Below are 16002 nucleotides of genomic sequence, written 5' to 3' on the forward strand. Positions count from 1 at the left end.
TGCAGAAAGTCTGAGGAAGAATTTTGGAAGGGCGCCTTGAAAGTCTACCAAGAAGGAAGAGGAGTATGGAAAGCGAAGAAGAGTTCATTTCTAGATGGAGAAAGTTGTGCTTGTCTTAGCCTTGATAAAAAACGGAAGTACAAAGCACCAGTATTATATAAGGAATGACTCGATACGAACGAATATGATACTTAGCGACGAATGTATCGGGGCCTATGAATATGACCCAGAGGGGTAGTGATTTGAATTCTATTATGATAAAGAGCTACCAACGAAATCTAGTCGATTTTCCTGCTCAGTTCACACCGATTTGTGCCCAGGTAGTCACTAGTCATGACCCATCCAAATCCATAATTATTCGCGTGAATGATTCCGCGCGAATGAATGAATGACGGTGATGCGCGATGACGACTTGTTGCCACAATTTTTATCCTAGACAGCAAAACATTTTGTCATTCACCATTTTCTTTGTAAAAAAAAACAGTTTGGAGAAAATTTTCTATGAAAATGAGTCAAAGTATGAAGTTCTAAGTTCGCAGGTTGCAATACAAATGTTGTCGTGCTTATCATTATTAAGAGCTCGAACCTATTAGATCTGACGAATTTTGTGGATTACGTAGTTTTTAGTGCAAAAATAACAATGTAGAACAATGCGCGCAAGTCAGCTACAAGCCATATTAGTCCATTTAATAACCTAAGTATACGTCTCAAAGAAGCTTTGATTTATTCTCCGAAGTTGCTGTTGTGAAGAAGAGACTAATTCAGGAAGAAGAATTCCGATTGTGACGGAACCTCAATCTCCATGACAAAACTTTCCCTTATAGGGTTCTCATTCTCAAAGAACGAAGCTTTTATTACGTCATTGCAGTTGTTGTTTTATTTGGTCTCCTATGTTTCCTGGGTGATGCGGAGGAGATCTCCAATCGCTGATTTGTTCACCCGCAGTTGTTGCGATTATGCGCATTCTAGGGGATTTCTAAACAGGACTGGAAGAGTCGTAACATTGTTTCATCTTGTCTGTTTCTGTTGCTTTACCCCTGGTGTTTAATGTTGATTTTTCAGACGAGCAATGGCGCCAAGTTTACTCGTGCCTTCCGACGACTCAGACGGCGGCGACTGCGAACGAAGACCACCAAGACGACGATTCTTCCAAAAGTGGGTGAAAACGCCACCACTCTCCTTCGTCGAGCTATACGTCGTGGTTTGATGAATGGCCTACTCTGCCGGAAGCTGAAGGGCGCCGCTCTGGCTGCACACAGCTTTTGTTCCGCGTAATGCTTTGTGAGCATGTTAATTTCGTTTTGGTGAGCGCGGCCAGAGGGAAGGATTGTTATTAAACGACACCAGCACTGGATGAGCAACTGTAGTCATGAGGATTTTGCAGATCCGGGAGAGGTTCGAGGAAATTACTGGTCGACATAGGAGTTCCCCACTGCGTTCTCCTTTGCATACTCTTCATTTCAATCTTTTTTGTGGCTGCCAACACCTACAGCCTCTCGAGACGATACAGCGAGCTGTCGCAGAGCTTGTCAGGTGTGTTTATAAAAGTAATGAGAAGAAATGTGTGAGAAAACTCGACAATTTTTTCTGAGGAGAACGATGGGTGCGTCTTTTCTTTTATAAATGGCACTTATTCTGATTGACCGGTCGGCTTGTGCATAGAAATCACTCTCACGGCGTGCTATTTGATCTCCGTTGAACGCTGTCATGAAAACCATTTTGAACTGTTGTCAGATCATAGAGTACTTTAAAAGTCTCACCCGTGCTTGCAGGAGCGCGGAGGATAAATAGGTGACAATGATATCTCTGTTAGTATCTCAACGAACGGAGTAGAACAAAAGGAACGGCACCGTGGTGGACCGGAAAACAGCAAAAGCCCCATAGAGACAAATAAAACAGCTTGGTCACTGTTTGGTTTGACGGTATCCAGCATAGTTACGGTGTTTACAAAAGGCGACACCACACCAATCCGGGGAGGACTTCCGATGGCTAAAGACTATACTTCGCAGTAGATTTCAGAGTCGGGTGGGATAATGCTCAATTCTTGCTGATCGTCGTAAAAACGGCCTGGATCGAAGGTTCCGGGACGCTGTTTTCGAAGACGAGTTCTATTGGAACGCGCCACCCTTAAGCGCGCGCCGCGTCGGGGTCGTTTTTTGCGGCGATTAGGAAGAAATGACCATTATCTCACCCATTTCTGCAATCTACGATTCTGTATAGTCTTTCGCCATCGAAAATCCATAAAACCCCAAATTCGTGGGGTGATGTCTTTAACAAAGATAAAAATATGGAGCATCATAACACCGTTGACCCATTGATATTCAACAAAAAATACACATAAGGACAAAATAACAAAAATATGGTGGAATTTAGTAGCGATAACACATGTCCATGTTACATGAAAACTTGCAACTAGAAAAACACTGAACAACACTGAAGAAGTGAAACTACGCAGTATAAACAAATATTAACAATGAGGCATTGATAGGAAGGACTGCTCGGTAGGGGGACGGGACCGGAAGCTGTGCATATGCAAGCGAAATCCCTCCATTGATCTTCATGTATTTGCTCGAACTATTTCTGTATTTTGATGCCCACATTCTGAGCACTAGCGTCCCTGAAAGAACGGAAATTTATGTGAACGTGTCCCAACTCAATCATTTCTAGTATACAAGCGATACAATCTCTAAGTCTGAAGAATAAATCTTTTGAATTTGTGGATGACAAGTACTCACCAAGTGATTCCCACCTCCCCTTTTCTTCGTTCCGTTTTGTATTCTCCACTGCTAATTAATGCTTCGAATGTTGGTCTTTTGAATGATCTGGGAGGTATTTTCCCACTCGTGTTTAATATGGCGTCTTCTATGCTTCCGTCCATCCCGTTAAGACAACCGAGGATGTAATTGAGTTTGTAACCTGAGCTAAGACCTTTATCTGCGCAGTTAACTAAATAAATACTTTAGGCCTTAGATGATAAGACTCACTGCTTGACTAAGTTTCCTCTCCTCAACATAATTATGACCGTGTTCACGGGCTGCTTCGTAAGGCCCTTAAGACATGGATGATCCATTAGCAACGTATCACTGCTTTTAGGAGCTTCCTGGAAATGTACGTCGCTTTATAGCCCCTTCTTAACTCCGACTGGTACAACATTCAAAATATTCATCATCCAAAATATCACTTACATGAACATCAACATGGTAGGTAATAAAGGCCGTTGCTCTGCTTGCTTCTACGTAATAGCGATAGTGGGTACACCTGCGCACCGTAAAGAGTGCGACGAGCGAACTGACGACCATTCCTCTCATGGGTGCCTTAGTTCAGTTACTCACGCTTGGGAGAAGTTTGACGCTCACATATGATTTCGTACGGATCATAGACGTGTTTCGTCGTCAGTTCACTCGTCGCAAACTCCTTACGGTGCATAGCTGTACCCGCTATCCCTATTCCGTAGAAATTAGCTGACCAATGAGCTTCATTAGCTACCATGTTGAAGTTTTTCTAAGTTTTGGATGTGCGCGCAAGACAAAAGATAAATGGCGCAGGACAAATGCGCGGGTGTCCTAGAAGGAATGATGGGAGAAGCAAGAATCAGGGAATTTCGATACTATCAGGTACCATCTCAACTCCCGACTCCTCAGCAAGAGTAGACGTAATCGATCAGTTTTTTGCTCTCTCACTTCTCCTGCATACATAGGAACGAAAATCAGAGCTCGTAGTGATCACTCCCATCAGTTGGCTGCACGCAGCGGGCAGGTAGACAAGTTACGGTATGGGGGCGTGGGCGCCATATCGATTAAAGGCATCACTCCGCGAATCTGAGGTGGTACGGATTTCATGTGGAGTATTCGTACACGGGATGGGACACTATGGAGAGGGGGGTGATTCCGTCCATTTCTTCCTAATTGCCGTAAAAAACGGCCGGAAGATACGGCTTCAGGCGTTCTGGCGCACTATTTTCTACAGGGAGCTCGACTGGAGCGCACCAGCCTTGTGCGGCGCCGCATCTTCCGGGCCGTTTTTTACGGCAGTTAGGAAGAAATGGACAGAATCACCCCCTCTCCGTAGTCTCCCATCCCGTATACGAATACTCCACCTGAAATTTGCACTACCTCAGATTCGTGGGGTGATGCCTTTAACATGACCAACCCAGTGCTTTTCGATGCCTTTGCCTTCTCTTCTCGCGCGACTGAACTCGGTAAGGCGTTAAGGTGCAGGTTTCAGACGGAAAAGTTAGCAACACCGTTGGTTTTGAAGTTTTGTGTTAGGAAAATTCTTCTAATCTCTCCAACTTTTTCCAATGAATGAGTGGACTTTTTCTGAGAATTTGATCGATAGATGTTTTGTAGGCATTGGTTTCCCACACCCCTATATACAATCCGCTTGAAATGTTGTCTAACGCGACATAGCTTCGGTGAAAGCCTGTGCTGAGCTCTCCACACAGTATGCGGAAGATTTCTTTGACCTCGTCTTGTATTTTCATGGTTTAAATTATTTTTCGCATTGTGATGAATGAATATGACTAAGTAGGCAGGGGTAACGCAGTCGGTAAGAGGCTCCGCTGTGACTGCACGATCGATCGATGGTTCGAAATCGGCGTAGTGTCAATCAAGCATTCATCTCTCCAGAGTCGATTAATTGGTACTAGACTGGTTTGGGAGGATGGAGACACTGATTCGAACATCGCTCCCATAAGTGACTGTAAGGTTACACCTGTTTTTATAAACCTCGAACGATTCTGAATTGAAGTTGAGCACGCGCATCTTCATAGGATAGCAAGACCATGTAATCCTATTCAAAGTCAGACGTGCACACACTTTGGTATTACACTACTACACGCACTATTACACGGTTTTGGTGAAGTCCTTTTCTATTTGAGTTTACTGTTCGTTTTGCTCCTGAGGGACCTCTACTATCTCAGTTTTAGGGACTCAGTTTCTGCTCGATTTTTTGTTGCGTTGTTATGTGTGAATGACATCTTTCGTGGTAATAATGCTAAAAACCCTTCTTCGACAGTTCAATAGTTTCTTCTGATTCCAGAGCATCTCCTGAGAAGCTTCAGTTTCCAGGGATTGGATTTTTGGCCTCCTTTTTTGTGTAACTACGCACATAGTCGGATCAGAACGATATGAAATTCGGTGCAACGGCGTAAGCGGCTGCGCTCGAAGTGGAGCCAGCGATTAAGGTCGAGTTGGGATGATAATCGTGAACTGCAGCGATGAGTCTTGTAAGCAAGGGCCCCTCTAGGTCCCACTTGCTATGCTCCACCGCACTGCTTCATTTCGTTTTGACTCGGCTGTAGTTAGGCTTCTTCTTGAGCCGATTTTGGGATACACGAAGGATTCGATTACGGTAAATGCCAATCATACAATTTTATGTATGTTTGCGTATGGAGTAAATAACACTGGGATACCCCACCCAAAATAGGAATAAATCCAGTTGGTCATAACTGCAAGCCATCGTGTGATTGGAGCTGCCCTCGAAATGTTCTAGCCCGTATAAGTTCTGCGCACGTCACAACTTCTTCCACGGTCGCTTCATCTTTCAATCTTTGTAGGTATTAGTTCTACGCCACCCGCTCCATTAGTTCTACGCGTATCAACCCGAATGAAACAAGTTCTTTTTGTAAAGGATAAAAAATAATGTAAATGATAGGATGTAATAGAAGGAGAAAATGCTGTAAAATTTCGTATTCTAGCTCTGAGCACGATGCACAGCAAAATGCAAACAATCGAGTTGCAACTACGCAAAACACGAATGGAATTCGATTTATGGAAAGAGAACACCCAGCCTCAGTCGAACCAAACCACAAACACAACTGACTACATCTACGACGTTCTGGAAAAGCTGTCAACGGAAATTAAAGAGATGAAGAAGAAGGTAGCAGTGGTGAGCTGATCCTTTTATTCTAATGATTAACCTTCAAATGCAAAATCATGTCAGTCATTTTATTGAGAAATCTGCACACTTAGCGTAGTGATAATAATGTTTAAAGTGGTTTGAGCAGTAGAAATCACTTAGAGAGGTAATATATGTTGTAACAAGTACGGTCATGCAAAATTATTCTGCGGAGTAGGCGAGCCAATCGGTCCTCTTTTTTGCAGGGTTGAGGAGACAGTCTCAGTGAGAAGAGTCGAAAGCGGATTTGTAGTCCAAAGGATCTAAGTGCGTAGAGATCTAATACTGTCGCCACAATTCAATCACTCTCCTTACAGTGAACCGGTGCTCAATCTTCGATCGACGAGGACGAAAGCCGGCTTGCGAACGGGTGGTTTCATCTCCATATTTGATGGGGCAGTCCGAAAGGCCCGCTCTAAAACCACGTTCCCAAACCCTCGTTACAGCAGCAATGAAATTTCTTGGTAATACTTGTGGAGAAGGAGAGGAAGGCGAGAGAAGGGTTATGACGAAGTGTCTCTGCAACTCAGGCATCCTCTCTCGTAAATTTGTGTTGAACAACACAAATTAAATTTGCATTGAACAACTGATGAACTCGGTGATCTCATCTTAGACGGAGGAGGAGATTTCAGCTATTCTGTTTTGACTCCGTCATGCTCTTCATGCCTTTCATTTTTTAATTTTTTGGATACAGACCAAAAACATCGACCACGTAGGTGGTTTTTCGCTAGTTGCGGTTCGTGTCGATCGTCGGTTGCACGAGAACTCATTGACTTCTCGGTTCGTCGAGGTAATGAAATTTTCTTTCACATTGGCAGTGTTTCCCCACCGACAGCAACTCCGTTGGCAGTGCTGAGGGCGAGTAAATGCCTTTTTAATTTCCCTCTGTACTGCCCTTGTAGAATATATCTTCAGGTTTTTTGTCCTCCCACATTTCAAACTCCTTCGCCCTTAACGTCTAGTCGTTGTCACGACCACGTTTCAGCAGACGACCCAACTTCCTCCTCAGGCTACATCGTAATGCGATAATGCGAGCGACATGTACAGAATCGTCTCTGCAGATGCGAAGACGAAGACCATCCTTGGCGTGAAATTAAGACTGTCTTCTTTAAAGCATTCTGAAAAGATATAGTAGAGGAGTCGGCGTCATTCGGTCTCTCCTTTGTCCTTTCACCAGCATTAATCGACACTTTTTGCTGAATTGCTTTCTGGATTCCCCATCTTTCAGGACTGCCAACTCACAACGTAATCGAGCTGAAGTCAGAGTTAGCATCCTCTGGCCGCGCTCCTCGTATGGCGTCAGTGATTCCTTTTAAACCTAGAAGCAGTAATGAGTTTCCTCTGCTCACAAAAGTGTACCAGACAAATTCCTTTGTCCATAGCCTGCTTCGCGTGACAGTAATATTTTTCAATCACATCGGATTCCTGTCGAGTCCCATCTTCGCATTTGCATCAATCCCGACAATTACCGCATGCCAGCTTAGTATCTTGAGCATCAACGTTTGATTTCATCATAAAAGGTGTTCTTGCCAGAATCTTCAGCGGTTTTCTTAAGTGAGTGATCGATTACGACCCGACGTTTGAGTCATTTGCCAACCTGCAGTCGTACGTATGTGTCGATTTCAGACAATCTTGAAGGTGGACTTAATTGGGCTATGTAGTATTCATCTCGTGTGGTTTAGCCTGTCGGGCTTCCCTTTTGAATTTTGAAATATTATGGTCAAACTCAAAAAAAAATTTAAAAGAAGCAAAATGAAACGAAAAGAACTTTCAAATATGTTTTCTATTTCAGTCTTCCTCTGTGACAGAAGAAGTTACGCGAAGGGTGTCTACGGTCGAGACGAGGTGCCTGAATGTCTGTCGAACGCCAACAATGGAAAGGGATAAGCCAAGACGACGTCAGGCGGCAAAGCTCACAGAGTCTGCTGACGACGAAATTGTCTTCAGAAGAAACTGAAGTCTTTCAGATCTAACCGAAAGACGCCGTATTCATGCTGGGGTGTTGACTTCGGTCAAGTCGTAGAGAGTAGTTCTTCGAAGAATGCGGCTGTAGCCGCTAAATATCAGGGTTGCAATAGTGCTCATTACTGTGGAGAGAAGAATCTTAATTTTGAATGGCACAGCTCTCAGCACCGTCGGATGTTGTTCTTTCTGTTGTTTTCGCTGTGATTACACGCTGTGAGACTATAGAACTTTGAGAACCTGTTTCATCTGATCACATTTTTTTTTATTCGATGCTCTGCCACACTATGCATTGTGGGTTGCCTTATTAATGTAAGTGAGAGTAGTTCCATTCAACTTAGTTAAATAGGTCGATGTTTTTTTTTCAGCCGATCCAGTAAAACTAAAGGAATAATAAAGGTTATTCGGTTGTCAGCACATCTGCTTCAGAAAGATCTGGAGGTTAATTTACTCATACACTGATGTCAATGGGCGACATTGTGCAGATAACACAGCTAAAGTTTGCTATCTAACATCTGTTCAAAAAATTTAGCACAATCTCCAATGAGCTATATTTCTTTATTTTTAACAACAAAAAGGTGGACATGACATGAATGCTGCAGATGAAAGCTGAGAAACTCGAGAATACGACAGTATACTCAGTCTTTTTTCAATCACGCCATTCTGCTGGATTTTGCCGAGCCTATCGTTGGTCGATTCGCTGAGGTGCGGGACAGGGCATGTTTGATTCTGTTGATCAGGTTTTGGGTTGCCTGCCCCTTGGCCTTTAAAAATGCCTAAAAGATCCAATAATGGGCGGCTACGGAAGATCTTCATTAGACACCCACATTTGGTCTAGCGGCTTTCTTTGCTTCCGTTCTGGCCGGAATCTTCTTCCCGTAGCTGCCTCCGCACTTCGTCCGTAAGGCCCAGTTGATTGTGGAGATGGCGCATCCATGTGTCCTTGGCTGGTATGCGCTGAGAAATACTGCATCATTTCCTTAGTGGTGATTTTTCAATTCCAACTGACCCTGGCTGCCCAGTTGATGGTTTTCCATTCTCAGTGTCCTAGGGAATCTGGTATATGTATAGTCCGCCACGCCACTCCCTCGGACCTATCATGATGAAGGATTTGCGGAGGTACGGATGTTTTTCATTGAACTTGTACAAGCAAATTTTCGTGATTTTCGTGTCATTTTTCTGTTGCGCCATTTCCAAGAAAGTAACTTGTCAGGCAAGCAAATCCGAAGACACAAAGTGATACAGCAAGACAGGAAGAATCTCCCTTTGCCTAGCATTTTGTTATAAGGTGCGATTTTGCCGTTTTTTTTTAATTTTCGAAATTTGTGTTCTTGAACAAGTGCTATCCTTTCGGATAGGATGAAATTGATAATCCAGGAAGAAAGAACCAACTATGGTTATCTTTTTACGTGTAACATTTTGAGAACTTTGGCTTCCTTCTCATTCTCATAAAGATGAACGACTTCAAGATTCATAATAGTAATATTCGAGGTGATTTACTGTTCGGTGACCTCTTCCAGTCCTGGTAGAAGGATTTCTTATATAGCGAGCTAAGCTTGTGAAGGATCCTCCAAAAAAATATGAGATCACCACCTCAAAAAATACGCTGTCATCGTCATCATCATAGGAAGCTCAATTGCAGAGGAATAGTTAAGGCTTAAGGTTGTCTTGACATCCTTGATAATCCCTTTTCCGTTTAGCGACGTGTATGGGGTACAAAAAAGCCCGGATTACGTGCTTGAGCTGTTAATGCATCTTCCTCAGACTACCACTTTTCTTATCCTAAAGTATCGTTTGGTTTTTCGTTGTTCACCGATGATCCTGAGCAGTGCAGCTGTGCTCTTTCAAGCAATTAAAGCCACTAATTGTAATCAACGTTGCCCGTGTACGCAAAATAACTTTGCAGGCTTCTTTGCAAAATTCGGTAAGTCTCTGCCGATGTGTGTTTGAAAAATCATTCATAACGGAGGATCCAGAACCTAGGTGGTGGTTTTGATACCTTATATTCAGTTGCCATCTTCGGGTCTTCCACTTTTGGGATTATGACGCTTGCAGACAGATATTTCTAGATTGCAGGTTCTACACATTTCTGTTGAATTACGTTTTTATGTTTGTCATGTTAGTATGTTTTTTATTTGTTTTTTTAAATGAAATTTGAACAACTTGTGAACCTTCATATGTGAAGACTTGCTGAAAATGATGCAAAAGCACGAAATTCATATAAATTGTCAGCAAAAATACCCATGCCAATCGATACAAGATCCAGAACGTGAAATATCGCGGAGAACAACATTTATGGTAGCCTACTGTACTGTACTCAGATTTTGGAGCACTCAATGACTTAGAAGGAAGAGGACACAACTGACTGACTGATTCTGACAGATTCGCTGTTTCCCCTCAAGTGCGCTCGGTAATCATGAGTGCATCTGATGAAATCCGTGACTGACAACCCTTATCTATGAACAAACTCTGAGTGAAGGATGATTACAACAGTGCATTTACGGCAGCGCGAACCGAAAAGTCACATCGTACCAAACAAAAATGACAGAGATACACATATAAAAATATGATGGGGTGGAGAATGGGCTCCAAAGGGGTAATGGTTGTGCACGGATGGTTGACAGCTGAGCTTAAGCCAGCTCCTTGAAATCCGCCTTCCCTCCTTTTTCATTCTCGAATAGAATTCTGTAGTAGACAGTGAGAGAACGAATCCATGCCTGCAATCAAATTTTTACATCCGAAGATTGTTTTGGTTCACTGAGGAGAAAGTGCGCGTACCTGTTCGTTGCCGAATTTCACTTTGTACACACCAGGGCCGGGAGTCTTGATTCGCAGGTAGTCCACGGTAGGCATCCCAGGGTAATCAAAATCGGGAAACCAGTCTGAAAAAGGTGTTCTCAGTTGAGAAGACAATCTTCCAATGTTTTCTTCAAATTCACTTAATAAGGTTTTGTAAAAAGACGAGGAATTCTTACTTACAACACATCCTTACTTTAGCAAGGAACAGAACTGTTGGGCAAGTGGAAAATCTTCGTGTACACCAAAACACTTCTCTTTTCTACCGCTGGTCACCATCATCACAGCGTCGAAACCAAGTCAGTCTCGTAATCAACATTAGATCAATAGATCAGTGACCGTTCGTAACTTTATGCAAAGTGAGGCTGAACTCGACGATAAATGTGGCCAGAGTTGTGTTCGATCATGGATGACATTGTGTTTGAGCAGGAGTCAAGCGAAGCTCGAAGCCGGTAATGGAAATAGCAGATATATCAGCGCTTAGTAACAGTTAGTGTGAACCAGCCAACGCTAGCAAAATACATTGACATCCTAACCAAAACTCTGCCAAACCATAGAGAGGGCTATCCTAAATTTCGATCCTGATCTTTTTGGTAACTAGTTCCGATCATCTCCTCACTATCTGACTAAAGACGGACATGCCATCCTAGATCATTCTTCGGAAGTCCGATATGACATCATTTCGGTGAAGAATTTTACGGTAGTATGGGAACAAATCGAAGCATCCTGAAAACCTACCGCCACCGCAGTAGCTAGGTAGATGTCATCACACGGTGCCTGCTCGAATACGAGACACCCAATCTATGAAGAAAAACTGGAACCGTCTTGTTGTACAAGGAAGGAACCGCATGACATCGCCAACAACAATCGAGTCACTGTTCTCCTCTTGAAACGAGGAACATTAGATGAAGGGCAGCCAGCAACACATGAACTTTCGAAAAGGGTTCAGACGACTGGCTACTTACACGTCGTTTCAAAGTCTGTGGAAGTATCGAGGATGTAACACACCGTTAGGCTTCTCCCTTATGACCTAAAACGAACCTTTGATTCAGTGAGAGGAAACGGTTTTGAAAGGCATGGACGACGAAGACATCCCTGCTCATTACATACAAATCCCTAGTAAAATTCACAAACAAAATTTCACCGCACTACGATAACATCATCGTTGGCGTGAAGAAAGCGGATCGAGAGTGATACAATCTCACACGAGATATTCACTGTCGCTTTTGAGTGTGCGAAAATGTGAATGGGATAAGACTGGAGCGGAAGTTGAAGGCAGGAGGTTATTCCCTCTTAGTTTTGTTGATGACACTAGTCTTACAACACTGAGAATCACGAAGGCTGGCCGACAGAAGGGCGAGGGTGAGCAGCTGGGCTAACAGCAAGGTAACTGAAGAAGACGGTGCTCGCGACAAACGGAAAAGTCTGTTGATCCCCATTCGCATCCGACGAAACGAATGGGTTTGAATCCGGACATCAACATGATGAACTAGAATACCTGAGAGGTGCGAGTTGGGCAGCAGGACGCAAGCAAACGCTTCGCAGATGGAAGGAAAATGATGCCAGCGTCATTCCAGTCCATTTTGCTCCATTTTGCTTATGAAACCAAGAAAGTGTGGGCAAATACTTGATGCATCCTAATCACAAGAAAGAAAAGAAACCACAGGTAGGATTCTTATAGAATGCAACGCAGAAAGCTCGCAGACTTGACGAAAGGATTTGTCAGCGAGGCCTTTCAGAGTAGAGTAGATTTTTTCGTCTCCCTTGAACAAAGGCCAGGCAGTAACATGCGATAGTCACGAATGGAAGCATAAATGGTAGCATACGTATACACAACTGGTTATCAAGTCGAATATGTCGACCTGAAAACCAGTTGTGCATATCAAGAGAAGGTGCCACAAGTGAAGAGGGGTTAAATCGAAATTTCGCTCTTAGCACATTAAAAATACGACCTCAAAATTGTTTAACGTCTTCAACCGCTGTTCTGTCAGTGCGTAGCGACTACCATTTGGAGTAGCTTATTGAAAAACAGTACTTCTTTAAAAGTCCTGATAACTTGATTAGCTGCCACTAGGCTTTCTCTGTCAATTCTGTCGAGGAAAGTAAAAAATTTTCCTGCAACATCGTTGACCACGGATCTCCCTCACTAGAGGGACCACAGCCGGTTAGTCGCGAGGCTACGTGGCGCGTCTCCAGGTGGCGGATAGGGGGCAAATCGCGGACCAAAAGCGACCTTGTGCTTGCCCAGAGACGCAGGTGGATTCAGGGGATGGACTCCCTGTTTCTGCTGAGCCATGACTGACTCATGACATCCTTGTATCCCGCACGTTAGTCCGGCCAAAAGCCTGCAATCAAGTGACTGGGAAGTGCAAGGGAGGCGGTTTGTAGTCGCCTCCAACAAATAAGCTCCACATGTCCACTCCACATGATTGGAAGTTCTCCCAGAAACTCATGGGACTAGAGGCTTGCAACCTGCCCGTGGGTTTTAAAATTTTATGCAAAACACAGTAATAGATAAGAGTCTCCTGATTCCGGAGGAAAGCCTGGTACGGTAGCGCCAGGTGGGACGGGGTTGCAGGAGTCATGTAGGCCACCGAAACGGAAAAGGACTAGGATGGCGATCTGTACTTATAACGCACGTACGCTTGCATCGGAAGCGGCCATCGAAGATCTGATAATGCAAGCCAAGAAGATCAAGTACGACGTCATCGGACTGACCGAGACGAGACGACGTCACCCTCTCAACGCCGTATATGAGACTGGAGAAGAACTGTTTTTAGGAACATGCGACAGTAGAGGTGTTGGTGGAGTTGGCGTCTTCGTCAACACGAGTATGGCAAAGAACATCGACTCTTTCGAACAACTTACGACCCGAATCGGACGTCTGCGGATGAGAAGATGTGGTCCAACACCAGCTTTGACTATCTTCGTCGCTTACGCTCCAACATCAAGCTACGAAGAAGTAGAAGTCGAAGCTTTCTAAATAGATCTGGAGAAGTTCTATCGAGAAGATCATGCCTTCTACAAGGTCATAATTGGCGATTTCAACGCCAAAGTTGGCCCAAGAAGAACGCCGGAGGAACTTCACATCGGGACCCACGGCCTACAATGGAATGACCAGGGGGAGAGGCTCTCCGAGAAAGCCGCCCAGTTCAGAGGGAGAAATCCCAGGACTATCATCAACTGGGATCTCTTCGCTACGTTAGCCGGCTTTTGGGAAGATTCCGCAATGGACAACATCAACGAGGAATATGACCGGCTCGTTGAACACCTTCAGACTGTGCGATGAAGGCTGAGAGTTTTAAAACTATCAAGAGACGCCTGTCTCTTCAAACTCTTGAGCTGATACGCCAGCGTGGAGCAGCACGAGCCGCAGGGAACAAAGAACTCACGTCCGAGCTCGCAAGGCTTTGCAGAGAGGCGATAAAGGAAGACCTTAAAGAGAGAAGAGCAGAAGTGTTGGCTGAAGCTGCAGAGGAGGGGAAAAGCATCCGCTATGCCCGTCGAGACTTCGCCAGTCGCAAGACGAGGATGACTGCTCTCCGGAACCCAAAGGGAACAGCCATTACATCGAGAAGGGGGATGGAGAAAATCATCTACGACTTCTACTCTGATCTCTTCGACAGCCATGTCCACTTGCCTCCTCACCACCTGAGGGAAGATGGACAAGTCATTCTAGAGGTTCTCCCGTCCGAAATACGACATGCTATCATGTCGGTAAGAAATCGTACGGCACCCGGTCCCGACAGAATAAGACCAGAACACCTGAAGAGCCTTCCGCCAGGACTCATCAACACCCTGGCGAGGCTCTTTACACGTTATCTGTCGGAATGCCAGGTTCCTAAACAGTGGAAGACCAGCAAGACCGTGTTGTTGTATAAAATAGGGAGATCCACATGACATCGGCAACTATCGTCCAATCTGCCTACTGTCCGTCGGATCGGAAGAGTGATCCTTAATAGGATTGAAAAAGTCCTGGATGAAGGACAGCCATGCGAGAAAGCAGGGTTTCGAAAAGGATTCAGCACGATTGACCACATTCACACTGTTTCGAAACTCATCGAGGTATCACGAGAGTACAAGATGCCGCTCTGTCTCACCTTCATTGACTTAAAGAAGGTCTTCGACTCAGTTGAAACGGAAGCGGTCGTGAAAGCCTTGGACAACCAAGGCGTCCCTACTCAGTACATAAAGATACTTCGAGAGTTGTACAGTAACTTCACGACCGGAATTTCGCCATTCTACAAGAACATCATCATTGACGTGAAGAGGGGGGTCCGACAGGGTGATACAATTTCACCCAAAATATTCACAGCCACCCTCGAGAACGCAATGCGAAAGTTGGAATGGGACGACATGGGAGTGAAGGTTGATGGTCGGCAGCTACACTATATGCGCTTTGCTGATGACATCGTACTGATAACACCTAGCATCAGCCGGAACGAATGCTGACCGGATTCGACGAAACATGTGGATGCATCGGTGTTCAGCTGAATCTACAAAAGACGATGTTCATGCGGAACGGATGGGTCTCGGATGCCCCATTCACGCTGAACGGAACGAACATATCCGAATGCACCAGCTACGTTTATCTGGTCCGGGAACTGAACATGATGAACGACCTGACCCCCGAGCTGGGCAGGAGGAGACGAGCGGCTTGGGGAGCGTACAAGAGCATCGAGGATGTAGTGAAGAAGACCAGGAACACCCGGCTCCGTGCTCACCTCTTCAACAAACCGTACTTCCTGCTTTGACCTATGCTTCGGAAACCTGGGCATTTCGCAAGCAGGAAGAAAACGCGGTGAGCGTCATTGAACGCGCAATTGAGAGAGTGATGCTAGGAGTATCCCGTTTCACGCAAGTGAGGGACGGGATTCGAAGTTCTCTCCTACGTCAGCGATCGAAGATTAGAGACGCCGCCGCGTTTGCCAAGGAAAGTAAGATAAGGTGGGCCGGACACGTGATGCGCTTTAACGACAACCGTTGCACCAGAGCCGTGAGCGACTGGGTTCCCCGCCATATTAAGCGCACTACAGGAAGACCGCCGACCCGATGGTCAGATTTCTTCACGAAGTCCTTCAAAGAAAAATATGATGCTCTTCGTGTTCCACGCGAAAGGAGGAACTACTGGGCTACTCTGGCACACAATCAGGTCAAATGGAAGAATTACTGGCGCCCGCTCGACTAGTTCGAAGACCAACGGGAGTCAAGGTAATCAAGGTAATCATCGTTGAGAAAAAATAAACCCGAAAGAAAATTCGATGTCAGGATGTTGTAACGATGAACTCCTTTCTTTTTTCTGGATAATGTTATTCAGCACCTTTTTGATAATGCTACTAAATGCCA

The 16002-nt window shown here is 44.7% G+C and overlaps 6 protein-coding genes across 9 annotated transcripts; 5 read left to right on the forward strand and 1 right to left on the reverse strand.

Annotated features, from left to right (window-relative positions):
• Window positions 1-184: 184 nt before the first annotated feature.
• RB195_018310 (uncharacterized protein) lies at window positions 185-7921 on the forward strand (the record flags this gene model as incomplete). 2 transcript variants are annotated; one of them, XM_064185686.1, is made up of 6 exons in its annotated part: window positions 185-234; window positions 1063-1155; window positions 1385-1533; window positions 5699-5889; window positions 7691-7796; window positions 7866-7921. In XM_064185686.1, the coding sequence occupies 6 exons, from the start codon at window positions 185-187 to the stop codon at window positions 7919-7921; spliced, it is 645 nt and encodes a 214-aa protein (XP_064041566.1). The 2 variants fall into 2 exon arrangements, with proteins under 2 accessions (XP_064041566.1, XP_064041567.1); XM_064185685.1 differs by lacking the exons at window positions 185-234; window positions 1385-1533; window positions 7866-7921 and adding an exon at window positions 3125-3204 and having other exon boundaries at window positions 1070-1155; window positions 7691-7855.
• Window positions 7922-10490: 2569 nt separating this feature from the next.
• On the reverse strand, window positions 10491-12101 carry RB195_018311 (uncharacterized protein; the record flags this gene model as incomplete). 2 transcript variants are annotated; one of them, XM_064185687.1, is made up of 3 exons in its annotated part: window positions 10491-10577; window positions 10639-10742; window positions 11978-12101. In XM_064185687.1, the coding sequence occupies 3 exons, from the start codon at window positions 12099-12101 to the stop codon at window positions 10491-10493; spliced, it is 315 nt and encodes a 104-aa protein (XP_064041568.1). The 2 variants fall into 2 exon arrangements, with proteins under 2 accessions (XP_064041568.1, XP_064041569.1); XM_064185688.1 differs by having other exon boundaries at window positions 11978-12095.
• Window positions 12102-13270: 1169 nt separating this feature from the next.
• RB195_018312 (uncharacterized protein) lies at window positions 13271-13639 on the forward strand (the record flags this gene model as incomplete). The annotated part of the gene is made up of 1 exon (XM_064185689.1): window positions 13271-13639. The coding sequence occupies one exon, from the start codon at window positions 13271-13273 to the stop codon at window positions 13637-13639; it is 369 nt and encodes a 122-aa protein (XP_064041570.1).
• A 302-nt stretch (window positions 13640-13941) lies between these two features.
• On the forward strand, window positions 13942-14556 carry RB195_018313 (uncharacterized protein; the record flags this gene model as incomplete). Its single annotated transcript, XM_064185690.1, has 1 exon — window positions 13942-14556. The coding sequence occupies one exon, from the start codon at window positions 13942-13944 to the stop codon at window positions 14554-14556; it is 615 nt and encodes a 204-aa protein (XP_064041571.1).
• Window positions 14557-14739: 183 nt separating this feature from the next.
• RB195_018314 (uncharacterized protein) lies at window positions 14740-15108 on the forward strand (the record flags this gene model as incomplete). The annotated part of the gene is made up of 1 exon (XM_064185691.1): window positions 14740-15108. The coding sequence occupies one exon, from the start codon at window positions 14740-14742 to the stop codon at window positions 15106-15108; it is 369 nt and encodes a 122-aa protein (XP_064041572.1).
• Window positions 15109-15130: 22 nt separating this feature from the next.
• Window positions 15131-15844, forward strand: RB195_018315 (uncharacterized protein; the record flags this gene model as incomplete). 2 transcript variants are annotated; one of them, XM_064185693.1, is made up of 1 exon in its annotated part: window positions 15131-15844. In XM_064185693.1, the coding sequence occupies one exon, from the start codon at window positions 15131-15133 to the stop codon at window positions 15842-15844; it is 714 nt and encodes a 237-aa protein (XP_064041573.1). The 2 variants fall into 2 exon arrangements, with proteins under 2 accessions (XP_064041573.1, XP_064041574.1); XM_064185692.1 differs by having other exon boundaries at window positions 15182-15844.
• Window positions 15845-16002: the final 158 nt, after the last annotated feature.

The sequence above is a fragment of the Necator americanus genome, chromosome II (genome assembly GCF_031761385.1).
Source record: "Necator americanus strain Aroian chromosome II, whole genome shotgun sequence".
NCBI classification, from domain to species: Eukaryota; Metazoa; Nematoda; class Chromadorea; order Rhabditida; family Ancylostomatidae; genus Necator; species Necator americanus.